A 14,355-nucleotide genomic window follows, 5' to 3' on the forward strand; every position below is an offset into this window, starting at 1 on the left:
TATTATACTAGCAGGGGAGCCCCGCAGTGCGAGGGCAATTTTGGGGTGCGCGGTCTCCTTGCCCCTGTCTGTCCCCCCTCTTGGGCCTGGTCGATGTGTGGGCCGGAAGCCTGGGACTGGATTTGGGTTGTCAGCAGTTTCCAGGGCTTTTTTGGGCCTGGGGGTGTGTGGGCCGGAAGCCTGGGACTGGATTTGGGCTGTCGGCAGTTGGAGAAGCCTAGGCCCGTTTTGCACTGTTTTTTAAGCTAAACATTTCTAGCTTTTAATACCTTAAAAGATGAAAGTTAAAGTACTTATAAAACATTTTTGGTAAATGTTTTTCAAAAAAAGATACCAACCTTGATGAGCATATTTTTAGGTTGAGGCAATGGGGTTTTTAGCTTGAGGCAATGGCTGCCAGATCCCCGAGATGAAAATGATTAGTCCCGCCCACACACACACCGATTGGTCAACCATCAGGTGACTGAACTGTAGGATTGGTGAATGATGACGGCACAGGATTGGTCGACCTTGACGTCAGTCAATGCTAATGAGCGGATAATGAGTGGAATTTTGAAGGTTTTTTTGTATAATGTGCGAACAATTTTTGTCCGACCGAAAAGTAAATACGCTTATGACCGTTCTGGAATGGTAAGCTTTCTTTGGATGTAACGCATGTGTAGGTACGCTCTATAACTTTCGAGTGTATAGCCGGACAGACAAACGGAAGGAACCGCTAGATAGGACAGACAGTATTCCAGGTGTGGTCTCACCAAAACCCGATACAATTTCAGTAAGACTTCCTCACTCTCATCACAGAATCATAGAAGTTTACGGCACTGAAGGTGGCCATTCGGCCCATCGTGTCTGCGCTGGCCAAAAAAGAGCTAACCAACCACGGTAGAGGGGAATCCTCGGTTGACATGTCAGAAGCACTAGTATGGAAGGTGGCATCGTGAGAACTTCCAATCTCCACCCTTCCCTCACCTTCACATGGTCCATCTCCGACTCTTCCCTTCCTTGACTTCTCCGTCTCCATTTCTGGCGATCGGCTTTCGACAAACATCCACTACAAGCCCACCGACTCCCACAGCTACCTGGACTACACTTCCTCCCACCCCGCTTCCTGTAAGGACTCTATTCCATTCTCCCAGTTTCTCCGTCACGTCTGTTCGGACGATGCCACCTTCCATACTAGTGCTTCTGACATGTCTTCCTTTTTCCCCTCAACCGAGGATTCCCCTCTACCGTGGTTGACACGGCCCTTGACCGTGTCCGTTCTATTTCCCGCACTTCTGCTCTCACCCCTGCCCCTCCCTCCCAGAACCACGATAGGGTTCCCTTTGTCCTCACCTTTCATCCCACCAGCCTCCACATTCAATGGATCATCCTCCGCCATTTCCGCCACCTCCAACGTGATCCCACCACCAAACACATCTTCCCCTCACCTCCCCTTTCAGCATTCCGAAGGGACCGCTCCCTCCGCGACACCCTGGTCCACTCCTCAATCACCCCCAACAGCCCTGCTCCTTCACCTGGCACCTTCCCGTGCAAGCGCAGGAGATGCAACACATGCCCTTTTACCTCCTCCCTTCCCACTGTCCAGGGCCCCAAACACCCCTTCCAGGTGAAACAGCGATTTACTTGTATTTCTTGCAATTTAATATACTGTATTCGCTGCTCACGATGCGGTCTCCTCTACATTGGGGAGACCAAACGCAGATTGGGCGACCGCTTTGCGGAACACCTCCGTTCAGTCCGTAAGGGTGACCGAGTTTCCGGTGGCCTGTCACTTTAATTCACCGCTTCACTCCCACTCTGATCTCTGTCCTCGGGCTATTGCATTGTTCCAATGACGCTCAACGTAAGCTCGAGGAACAGCACCTCATCTTTCGATTCCGGCAGGCTGCAAAGTGCCCACTCAACATTGAGTTCAACAATTTCAGATAATTATCCCTGCCCCCATTTTTCATGCAGTATGATTTTTGCCATTCCCATTTGCAACATTTTATCTTTCCTGCCTCTTACAAAAGTACAGGATGTTCTTTCAATTTCTTCCTCCCCTCCTAACCCCCTCTGTCTCTGCACCTGCTTAATATCTGTTACATCTCCAGCTTTTTCCAGTTCTGATGAAGGATCCCAGACCTGAAACGTTAACTCTGTTTCTCTCTCCACAGATGCTGCCTGGCCTGCTGAGTATTTCCAGCATTTTCTGTTGTTATTTCAGATTTCCAGCATCCGCAGTATTTTGCTATTATTAACAAGGGACCCTGAAGGACAAGTTATTAACAAGGGTACCCTAAAAGGAAATGGCTTTTGGACTTCATGGCAAGACCTGCAAGGTTAAAGACGGACCCTGCAAACAGCATGTCAAGTTCAAAACTGTGGCAGACAGCTTTGATTTGTGATTTCAAGCCAGATAGCTAAAGGAGACAGAACACACATTCTTCCCTTTAAAGACAAATCAACTCAGGAAACGACTTAATCTTGCACAAACGTAAAGCCATCAAGACTATGCATATATAATCGCTTACAGTTTAAACTGGCTACCAAGCCAGGAAGATACCGATTTACATTATGCATAACAAACACAGAGACATTAAAGACCATTTAGCAACGGGACAACCACCCAAAAGATCAGTTAAGGTGAACGACTATAATCACCTTAAACGAGCCTGCCAAAATTAGACAAAGAAATAACCCTGATTTGGCGCGCAGATAACAAACTCTTTAGAAAGAGTATAATTGTAGGCCCACCAATAACCAAGGGCAAGCAGGCACACGCTCGGGACCAAGGTTACTCAAAACTCAAAGAAGCGGGCAGGGACACTCGAAACTTAAAGAAGCAGAGGGACACTCGCGAGCCGACACCGAAGACCGCCAACCGAACCGCAACAAAACTCGACGACTAGACCACCACCAGAAGAACAAAACCCGAAGTTTTCCACTCTACAAGCTAAAGTACCCAAAGACTTTATTCCCTATTTCTAACGAAGGAAAGAAGGTACTTACCCAGACAAATCCACAACCGCGCCCTTACCGCATCTGCGGACTCCACCCAACTGAAGAATCTTCGCAGATTCTAAGACTGGGACCAAGTGGCGATGGCAGGCCCCAAAGGACACAAAGCGCGAACCCCAAAAACGCAACCGGCTTAATTGGCAGGATTCGAACTGTCAAGAAACCCCTGGGGCTCTAATTATTCGATTCGCCAGGACGCTGGTCCTAGACCGATTCAAGTGGAGCCCATCCCGACGGAACAGCTCCCTCTTTCCCCAGTACTGGTGCCAGTGCCCCATGAATTGAAACCCCTTTTTCCCACACCACTCTTTGAGCCACACATTTAACTCTCTGATCTGCTTGACCCTATGCCAATTTGCACATGGCTCAGGTAGTAATCCAGGAGATTATTACCCTTGTGGTTCGGCTTATTAATTTTGACTCCCTCAGCAGAACCTCATTGTTAATTCTACCTATGTCATTGGTTCCTACATGGACCATGACAACTGGATCCTCCTCACCTTCACATCATTTTAGAGTTCACTTTAATGTTGCCTGCTAATCTTCTCATAACCTCTCTTTGCCTCCCATATTAACTTCTTCAATTTCCTCCTGTACTTTCCATAATCTTCCTGGTTATTAACTGAATCTTGCTCCTGGTATTTGTCATGAGCCTCCTTTTTCTGTTTTATTTTAACTTTTATTTCCTTTGTCATCCAGAGTACATTAGCTTTGGATGCTCTACCTTTTTTCTTCTATGCCTTGTTTGCACCTGAACTAACTCTTCCTGGAATTCCCTCCATTGCTCCGTTACTGCTTTACCCTGCAATCGCCTTTTCCAATCTACCTTTCGTCATCGACCCGAAACGTCAACTCTTTCTCTCTCCACAGATGCTACCTGACCTGGTGAGTATTTCCAGCATTTTCCGTTTTTATTTCAGATTTCCTGCATCTGCAGTATTTTGCTTTTATATTAGGGTAATTAAAGTCTCCTAATATTACTACGCTATTTTTGTTACACACCTTTGAAATTTGCTGACAAATTTGCTCATCCATCTCCTTCTCACTGTTTGGCGCTCTATAAAAAAAATCTGCACAATGTAACAGCTACCCCTCTGGTCCTCAACTCAAGCCAAATAGATTCAGTACAGGTTGAGCGTCCCGAACCCAGCAACCTCGGGACCGAGGCCAAGCCGGTTTTCAGGTTTTTCCCCAGACTTCAGAACGTATTTCTGATGTCTGAAGTCCGAAACGCCCAAGCCCAGGTTGCGATATTTCCGGACTTCAGACATCAGAAACACGTGCCGAGTCCGAAAATGCCTGGGCCCAGGTTGCGTTTTTGGTAAGCCTCCTTCAGGGTGTCCAGATTCCAGAACATTTTACGGATTCCGGACCCCTGCCATCAATTGTCCCGGAGTCCAGATTCCAGAACTCCGGATTTGGGACGCTCAACCTGTACTAGAACCATCTGGTATATCTTTTCTATTTAGAACTGTATCATCCTTAATCAATACTCTCACACCAAGTGAATACTTGGTAACCAGGAATATTAAGAACCAATTCCTGGCCTTGTCTGCACCATGCCTCTGTTAATGCAACGTCATAATCCCATGTAGCAATTTCTGTCTGCAGCTCACCAGCCTTATTAGTTACACGACAGATATCGACGTACGTACGCTTTAATACTTTTGCTATTTTCCTCAATCAGGTCCCTGCAATTTTTGGAATGTTTCTAATTTTATTGCTGTTTAAAGCTCTCAGTCCTCTGATCTTATTTCTGCTCTTTTCTGGTTCCGCTCCCCCTGCCAAATGAGTTTAAACCCTCCCCAACAGTACTAGTTAATCCTAACAGCAAGAACACTGGTCCCGGCTTTGTTCAGGTGCAACCCGTCCATCTTGTACGGGTGCCCCTTCCCCAGAACCGGTCAAAATGCCCCAAGAATCTGAAATCCTCTCTCCTGCAACACCTCTCTAGCCATGCATTTACTTGCACTACCTTCCTGTTTCTATACTCACTAGCACATGGTACTGGGAGTAATCCTGAGATTACTAACTTTGCGGTCCTGTTTTTTAATCTTTTTCCTTGACTCCATTCCTATTAAACTGCTGGCTACCCAACTTCCCATCTTAGACGCTATGCTAGCTGACATTGTAAATGGTCCCCTTCCTTTCAAAACCACCATAATTTCCCTCCCTCAAAAAAACTACCCTCAACTTTGCTGTCCTTGCAAACTACCACGCCAATATCCTACCTCCCTTTTCTCTCCAAAGTCCTCAAACATCTTGTCCCCTCCTAAATCTGTGCCCATCCTTCCCACACCTCCACATGAATCTCTCCAATCAGGTTTCTGCCATGTCACAGCTCCAAAATAGCTTAACCAGTCACAAATGATTTCCTCTGAGTGTAACCATGGTGCATTATCCCTCGTCTTCTTCGATCTCTCTGCAGCATTTTGAATGCTTGATCACACCAACACCTCTCCTCTTGACTAGCCCAGTGGCACTGCCTTCGCTTGGTTCCACCCTTACCTATCTGATCACAGCCAGAGGATCTCCAACAAAGGCTTCCCTTCCCACCGTGACACCATTACTTCTGGAGTCCCCAAGGATCTATTCTTGGACCCCCTCCACTTCCGGAGCTACATGCTGTATCTTGGCAGCATCATCCGAAGCTTCCACATGAATGCTGACAACACTCAGCTCCACTTCACCTCTATTTCTCTCAATCCTCCATTGTCTCTATGCTGATAGACTGCTTGTCTGAATCTAGTTTTGGACGAGTTGCAGTTTCCTCCAGTTAAACAATGGTAAAACCATAGCCATTCTCTTTGCCTGCCTGCCTGCCTGCCCCCCAATTCCATTTTCCTTCCCAGCCATCTTCTCAGGTTGAACCATATTGTTCACAACTTTGGCATCCTATTCAGCCCTGAGCTAAGCTTATGACCGTTGGATATGTTGGAGAGTTAAGAGTTAAGAGTCAAAGTGACCTGTATAACTATAACTGGTCATAGATCTACAGACTTTCTAAGGATAAACAGGAAAACAGCAGGGTGCTCCAAATGTCTGATTATCTACAAGAAATGTCTGTGCAAAGAAATTAGTGACTGGGACAACATTAGCCATGAGTGGTTAATGTATTACTTTAGTGATTAGTGTAATAAACATATTTATTAACCATGGTATAGAGTGAATGTTTAGGTAAATAAGTGGTCGATAAAATGTTCTCGAAAGGATCCGAGAAAGTCTTGTTTGTGGAAAGTACCTTTGAAGTAAGCAACTAAGACGGTTTACATAAATAAGCTGTTCTTGAAAGGATCCGAAAACAGATAAATCATGAGGTCTTATCTGGGAAATGTACCTTTGAATTAGGCAAACAGAGATGTATAAAGGAGGATGGATTTCCAGAGTTAGTTTGAGAGCTGGAAAGAGGAGAAACCCAATGCTACTCCTTTGTACTGTACAGATTGATCTATCTTATATAGGAATCAAGTTTGTTCTGTATACTCCACTATCATGTGTCTCATGCTTATTCAAAGCATGAAAAAAGTGTGAGGTGATGCATTTTGGACAGACTAACAAGGCAAGGGAATACACAATGAATGGTAAGACCCTAGGAAAGACAGAGGATCAGAGGGACCTTGGTGTGCATGTACATAGATCCCTGAAGGCAGCAGAACAGGTGGATAAGGTGGTTAAAAAGGCATATGGGATACTTGCCTTCATTAGCCGAGGCATCGAATATAAGAGCAGGGAGGTTATGATGGAGCTGTACAAAATGCTGGTTAGGCCACAGCTGGAATACTGTGTGCAGTTCTGGTCGCCACACTATAGGAAGGATGTGATTGCTTTGGAGAGGGTGCAGAGGAGATTTACCAGGTGGTTAAAAAGGCATATGGGATACTTATATTCTATGCCTCGGCTAATGAAGGCAAGAGCAGGGAGGTTATGATGGAGCTGTACAAAATGCTGGTAAGGCCACAGCTGAAGTACTGTGTGCAGTTCTGGTCGCCACACTATAGGAAGGATGTGATTGCTTTGGAGAGGGTGCAGAGGAGATTTACCAGGATGTTACCTGGGCTGGAGCGCTTCAGCTATGAAGAAAGACTGGACAGGCTGGGGTTGTTTTCCTTGGACCAGAGAAGGCTGAGGGGGGGACCTGATTGAGGTATACAAAATTATGAGGGGCATAGATAGGGTAGATAGAAAGGAACTTTTCCCCTTAGTAGAGGGGTCAATAACAAGGGGGCATAGATTCAACGTAAAGGGTAGGAGGTTTAGAGGGGATTTGAGGAAAAACTTTTTCACCCAGAGGGTGGTTGGAATCTGGAACTCACTGCCTGAAAGGGTGGTAGAGGCAGGAACCCTCACAACATTCAAGAAGCATTTGGATGAGCACTTGAAATGCCATAGCATACAAGGCTACGGACCAAATGCTGGAAAATGGGATTAGACCGGGCTTGATGGCCGGCGCGGACGCAATGGGCCGAAGGGCTTCTTTCTGTGCTGTATAACTCTATACCATTGTGAACCATAGATGGAAGAAGGTTGACCAACGATTAACTCAAAAATGACCCCATAGCCTGTCCATTACAAAGACCACCAACTTCCACTTCCATAACATTGCCCACTTCTGCCCTTGCCTCATCCCATCTGCTGTTTAACCTCTCATCCATTCCTTTATCACTTTCAGATTGAGCTATTCCAATGCTCTCCATGCCAGCTTACCATCCTCCACCATCTGTAAACTACAGCTCATTTAAAACTCTGCTGCCCCTATCCTATCCCATTCACCAAGTCCGCCTCACCCATCTCTCCTGTTCTTGCCAACCTAGATTGGCTCCCGGTCACCCAATGCTGCAAGTTTAAAATCTGCATCTTCATATTTAAATCCCTTCATGCTCTTGCCCCTCTGTGTCTCTGTAACCACCTGCAGTATAACAACCACACCCCAGAACTCTCCATCCCTCCAACTCTAGGCTCTTGTGCATTCACTCCCATTCACAAGGGATTTGGTCTGCTTAGTTAAGCTGTGAACATGAGAAAATTGTTGGGGAAAAGCCCAAATTCCAAACCTGGCTTGCTATAAATTACAGCTGTGCCAATCTAATGATGTTGATGGTTAGTTTAAAATTCCCTTGTGGACAGATCACTTAAACGTGTGTCTGCAATTTATTTTTTCCCTGTGTTCTGAAAGTGCATTGTTTCAGTAGTCTACCCTCGTCATTGCACTAATAGGTTAAAATGACTTTCAGTGCTCAGCTCAGCGAGGTTACATATAAGATAATAGATAGGTGACAGTAAATTATATGGCACTTACTCAACCAAGCCACAATGAAAAAACTCAAATGGGTTGTGAATGCGCAATAGCAGCTCAAGATTAAAATAGCATCTTAAACTCTCAATCACTTTTTTTTTTAATATATGCAATGAATATGGTACAAGCTGCCTTAAAAAGGTAATAAAAAGGATACAAATACAGGAGCTGATGGTAAATGGCATCATGTGATGCCATAACTCTTCCAATCCTTCATCAAAATATACAATATATTTCTGTGTTAAGTAAAACTATCAAGAAACAATAGCTTTTTAACTAAACACATTGGAGAAAAAAAAGTGGCTTTCCACTAAATCTAGGGGGGGGGGGGGGGGGAAGGTGGGAGGGGGCGAAAAGAGAAGGAATGAGACAGGTCATGCAACGATAGATTTTTGAATATCTGAACACTATATACACATTACAAAAATACCAGATGAAACTCATTATCACAAAAAGCTTCCTTCATTTTGATGAAAGCTTTCAAAATCCTTTTGTAATGCACTGGGTTTCTGTTATAGAAATATTACATTATTGACACGTGACAGATACTGCCATACTTTCCTCAGAATTGCCATGCTGACCCAAGTAAAAAAATGTTCTTCAAACAGAAAGGAATCACCATTGCAATCAATAATGCGTAAAAAGAAAATTCAAAGAGTTGCTCAAAATATAAATGTTATATAAAAATAAACCTGGTGTAATATTTTGATATCCTTAAAACTAAGGTCAAAAGTCATATGAAGAAAAGTAGCAAGTCTAGGTAAAAAAGCCACGGTTCACAATGCAGGTCACCAAGTTGAAAGAAATAGAAAAGACAAGAAATAATGGTTAAGCAACACCAACTTGTGTTTAAAAGCCTACCTTTGGTTTGGAATTCCTGTGAAAGTACGAGTTTGAGTGGGGGGAGGGGAGAGAAAGAGACACAAATACACAGTGGTTATGGTTCTTTTGGTCTCTCAGACTTCTATCAGAATTGTTGAATGCAGCTACAGAAGAACAAATAAACTTGTATTTATATAGCACCTTTCACAACCTCAGAATGTACCAAAGTACTTCACAGCCAATGAAGACATTCTGGAGTGTAGTCACTATTGTAATGTAGGGAAATACAGCAGACAATTTGCACAGAGCAAGGGTCCAGATACAGCGATGAGATAAATGACCAGATAGTTGTTTAATTATGGTGGCATTACTTGAGTGATAAAAGTTCGCCCGGTCACTAGGAGAAATCCCCTGCTGGAATCGTTTACGTCCACTGCACGAAATGTATGAAATTTGCCAATTTTTTTCATGAATAAAACCAATTCTATCTATAACATAAACAGGTATCCCAGTGCACAGCTTCTGAGATTCCCTCTTTTGTCCTTTGGTGAGCTTACTGGGCAAAATCAGCAAATAAAATACAAGATTTGTTATTTAGATTCAAAATTCTTACTGGAATTAGAAAAATAATTGTTTATCTGCCATGATCTGATTGAATGGCAGAACCGGTACAAAGAGCTGAATGGCCCACTCCTGTTCCTAGGTTTACGTGTAATGAAAATGACAAATTAGTTATCAAATTCCAAAACACTCCCAATGCTAAAATTCTACTGAAAATAATTTTAATGAGGCACTTAATTAAGACGGAGTAGAAGCTCTCTATTTGAAGATATACGCCACACAGAACGACAAAGCAGCCATCACCTCATGCTTAATGGATGGTTTAAATGAGCTTGACATAAAAAATAGATCCACACGAGCTAAACATTAAAAACCTATTTGGTTTTCTTTCAATACACAGCTACAATTAAGCAAAGAAGCTTTATCTTCTGGAAAATACTGACCAACTGTAATAGATCTTACATCTCTTAGAATCTCTTGTACTTTTAGTAAAGTGCAACTTGAAGAAATTATAGCCAATTCAATTAACGACATGCTCAGAGTTGCAGCATTACAACAAGTTACAAAATGTGCATAGCTCAAATATTTTTTAAAGGTTTCTTTTCAGTGAAACTACATTTTGGAGCAGGTTTGCATGCAATCAATCCACACAGCTGTGCTTGCAGAACAACTGTCCCAACAAAGTCTGTCAGCAGGAATCAATCCAAAAATCACCAACAGGTGTAAAGGGAAAACAACAGCAAACCTGTCTGCCCAATGGCTACAGTAATACTGTAGGGCAGCTAGATTTGCAATGGTACTACTAAAATATGCATGTCATTATTATGTACTGTGGTCTAGGCCCAGTGAGTTTTATTAACTGAAGGATGTGTGTTTGCCAGGAAAGGGCCATCAACTTGTGAAGCTTAAACATTTTGTGAAGCTTAAACACAAATATTTGATGTAAGGAACGAAATGCAAGCCGTTATGTACAACTAATGAAAATGCTGCATAGTCAGCGTACTAGTGTCACTTTTCATATCTATAATGACTTATTACACTACAGCTGTTTGATCGTACCCAATATACCATCTTTAACTGTTTGCTGGAACTATTATCTTTGAAAATCAATCCTGGTGCACAATGCATTTCCCAAACCATGCTTGAAGATACCAATACAGAGTGATGATATTTCCTTTCCAATGGATTTGAAACATATCATGAATGACTAAATCCAACAAGTGCAAGTGGGAATTAATATTCCTGCCATTAATGATAAGTGGAGAGCTTTTGGTTTTAAATATTCTGTAAGTATGGTATTCCAGGAGGCAGATCAGCCTACTGCAATCCACTTTACGAGACTCATAAGAACCCTTGCAGATTTGTGCCAGATAAGTACTGGCCTGCAAGAGCGACGCTAAAAAAATTAAACTTTCCTAAAAATAGGAAGGAAAGCAAGGCCTGTTTTGTTTTAGCTGACCAAAAGTTTAAACACTAATGTTTAACTAAACTGATGGTTTACACCAACACTTCAACAGCTGTGCACTGCCACTCCCCACCTTTTACAGCTCATGATCAATGCAAAGCATCTTAATACTGAAATTATATGGAAAATAACTCAATCGTACAGTAAATTCCACTTTTTGTGGAAATCAGCCATTTTTGTATTAAGAGGGATTACAGAGTACTAAATAAATATGGAAACCATGTAAATTGACCAAAGTAGGCACCTGGTTTGAGATTTTTTTAAATTCTCTTCAATTGTGCCTTTGCCCTCGACTCAAGTCTTTCAGTTAACCCTATTCCTCCTTGGTGCCCACTTGTTCATGTTCCACCTCATGAATCATTCAGACATCTTTCTGTCTTTGAGGAGCACTGCAGAAACGGAAGCGGTGAAAATGCAGGTCCCACTTGTTGGATTTAGCCAGTCACGATATTATAAATCCATTTGACACATGGCTAAGTTTAAGTCTTAACTGTGCAGAAACAAAAGTAGAAAAAAAAATCAACTAAACACCCCCTCACTTTTTTTTTTACATAAAATGTATTGTGCGTATTTAATTAACATGGATAAATCAGGGAAAGAAAACATTTAATATTGGTCACAGCATACCCCAAAACAGATTCAATGTATATGTGAACACTTGGATGCCCCAACCATGACAGTCATAATACACACACTGGGGTAGGAAGGGAAATCTGACCACCTTTTACAAATGTTCATATCACCACAGCAGTATACAGCTTCAGTTCTGTTAACTGCAAACAGGAAAATTATGCTAATAAGCACCATTAGGACAAATCTATGATTAAAAAAAATAAACTGACTCTTGAGCCCTGCACATGGTGCAATTGTATATCGTACCTCCTGTGCTAATTTATTTTATATTGAAATTAGAAGCATCATTGGACAAACAAAATGCTTTACAGTGTAAAGAAAGAACAGTAATTATGATTAGAGCATTACAGTACACCTATTGTCTGAATTCATGGACTGGGTACTAAATCTTATCTAGAACCTTGCCCATTAGCAGGAAGTCTCCACCTTGTATTTGAACTTTGTACAAATCTGTTCATTGCACTGTACTGTAAATGTATTGCCCATTTTATAACCACCTTGCAAAGCGTGGAACTCAAGGTACATGACGTACTTCAATTAAGATTTTTCTTAGCTCTAATCACAATAAAGTAAAAAAGTACTTCAGGTGTTGCATTTTAAAAGTAGATTTATTCCCAAAGAAACAAATCAAGATTCTGACAAATATAAATTTGATATAAAGACACACTCGCTTTTAACCACAATTGTAATGTATGTTCAGTGCAGACACTCGTCTGCTCTGGGTACAACAGAAACAATAGTTTGTGGAAAAAATTCCGGTGATACCCAAGTAATAATATATATTTTAACACAGTAAATGCTGGAGCAACTCTTGGAGAGCAGTTTCCCGGGGTGCGTTTCAATCAGAAATTTGCAGACAAGCTGGTAATTGACAAGCAGCTGCCTTTTTGTAAAAGGAAAAAGTGGTCACCATGACACCGGGCTGGGCCGGGTTGGGTTACCTGCCTTCCCCCCCCCACAAACCTCAACAAACACAACCTCAAACCACAACCAACAACCGCTAAACAGATCAAACACCAATTAAATACATTTAAACAAAAAAAAAATCTACTTTAAAAAAATCTCAAATTCTTAAATGAATTTTCTCTCTCAAACACATAAAAAAGTTTTGATTAAAATTCAGATACCAGTAATGGCAGGCTCGTGTGTGTGTGTGTATGTGTATATGTGTATGTATTTCAATCGATTAAACATAGACGAAACTCCGGACTGAGAGAGAAAAGAAAAGTTGGATTTTTTGCGCTGGGGACCGGACCAGAGCCGCTGTCACCTCCCGGGATTCCCACAGCGCGGCCAGCAAGAGAGAGGAATCTGACAAAACTTTTGTGTCAGAGTCCGAGAGAAAGCGGAGGCCCGGGATAATCAATAAATTAAACCAGTAGATACCACATCGTAAAAAGCAACGGGTCCTTACCCGACAGCAGCAGCAGCAAGAGCAATAACGGTGCGGGAGGCTCGGTCCCCGCCATCTTTAACCCAGTCGAGGGGAGCCTGGCAACCAGAGAGCGCGAGCGAGCGGCGAGCCTGGCAACCCAGGCAGCGCGAGAGAGAGAGAGCGGACTGGGACTGCGAGCCAGACCCTCCGAGTCTGCAAAGGAAGGAGGCGCCAGCCACAACACCAAGCAAATGCACACACCCACCCGGGCCGCACCCCTATTAATAAATGCACGCTTTCGCACACCATGTTGTCAGGTTCGGTTCTTTGCTTCACACTCTCTAGGTCAGCTTCAGTGGGGGTGGGTTTCTTCCATATCTGAATTTCTGTGCGTGTGTGATTGCAAAGTTGCTATCAAAATGTGAATCGCGCCCCCTTTCTTTCCTTATCCTCTTGGGTTGTTCCAGCCAAACATGCTTTCTACACGCATCGACTAAGCAAACAGTGCTGCGAGGGGTCGTCGACGAAATATGCCCTTGTTCTGGGTGAGAAAAACAGCCAACTTATCGTTAAAAATGTGCCCCCTTTAAAAGGAGGAGGTGATCTTTCGGCAATCAAAAGACATTTAGTTTTGCACAGCATGCTTCGTAACCCTAACCACGTTTGTTAGGTCTTTCAAAGTAACGTCCTGTGAATGTCTAATAATGTCGAACAGTATTTAGAGAAATGTTTGCAACTGTAAAAGTGACGCTGCGCGAATGCCATGGTTTCGGAATCATCTTTCGGTCCTCGAAGGATGTGAACTTCAGGCATTTATAAAATGCAAATGTATCAATTTCCTCAGTACGAAGTAGAACGGCAGTCAAAATGCGTGGCATTTTTGAAAAATGTAGTTATGATTAAAATATAATAGTGACTCCTTAAGTAGACTTAAAATAGTGGTTTGTATGGCAATTTTAATTATTTTCATTAGATTTTAAGCGGCGTTGAAATGGATTCAGCTGTTTATGAACATGAATTATGTCACTTTTGTATATTTACAATTATTTTGATGTATTATGTAATTTGTCTACATTTTGTAAATCCACTTAAAATATACAAAAAATATCTTAGATTTTATATTTGCAGTTAGTAAAATTTAAATATTTAATATCATTTACACCTCAACTTGAGTTACTTCAGGTTCTATCACCGTTCATTGAAATT

At 42.5% G+C, this 14,355-nt stretch overlaps 1 protein-coding gene across 2 annotated transcripts in view; it reads right to left on the reverse strand.

Moving 5' to 3' along the window:
• The window catches only part of nectin3b (nectin cell adhesion molecule 3b), a 338,904-nt gene extending 325,222 nt beyond the window's left edge, over nt 1–13,682 (reverse strand). Inside the window, exon 1 of one of the 2 annotated variants that reach the window (XM_085998621.1) lies at nt 13,189–13,682. Coding sequence is in view for 1 of the 2 variants with exons in the window: in XM_085998620.1 (XP_085854746.1) it covers nt 13,189–13,243 (55 nt within the window). In the remaining variant the exon portion in view is untranslated. The remainder of the gene's footprint in view (nt 1–13,188) is intronic. The other variant, XM_085998620.1, reaches the window with a different exon arrangement.
• Between the last annotated feature and the right edge of the window lie 673 nt (nt 13,683–14,355).

The sequence above is a fragment of the Somniosus microcephalus genome, chromosome 10 (genome assembly GCF_052327205.1).
Source record: "Somniosus microcephalus isolate GS21.2 chromosome 10, FLI_Smic_1.0, whole genome shotgun sequence".
Taxonomy (NCBI): Eukaryota; Metazoa; Chordata; class Chondrichthyes; order Squaliformes; family Somniosidae; genus Somniosus; species Somniosus microcephalus.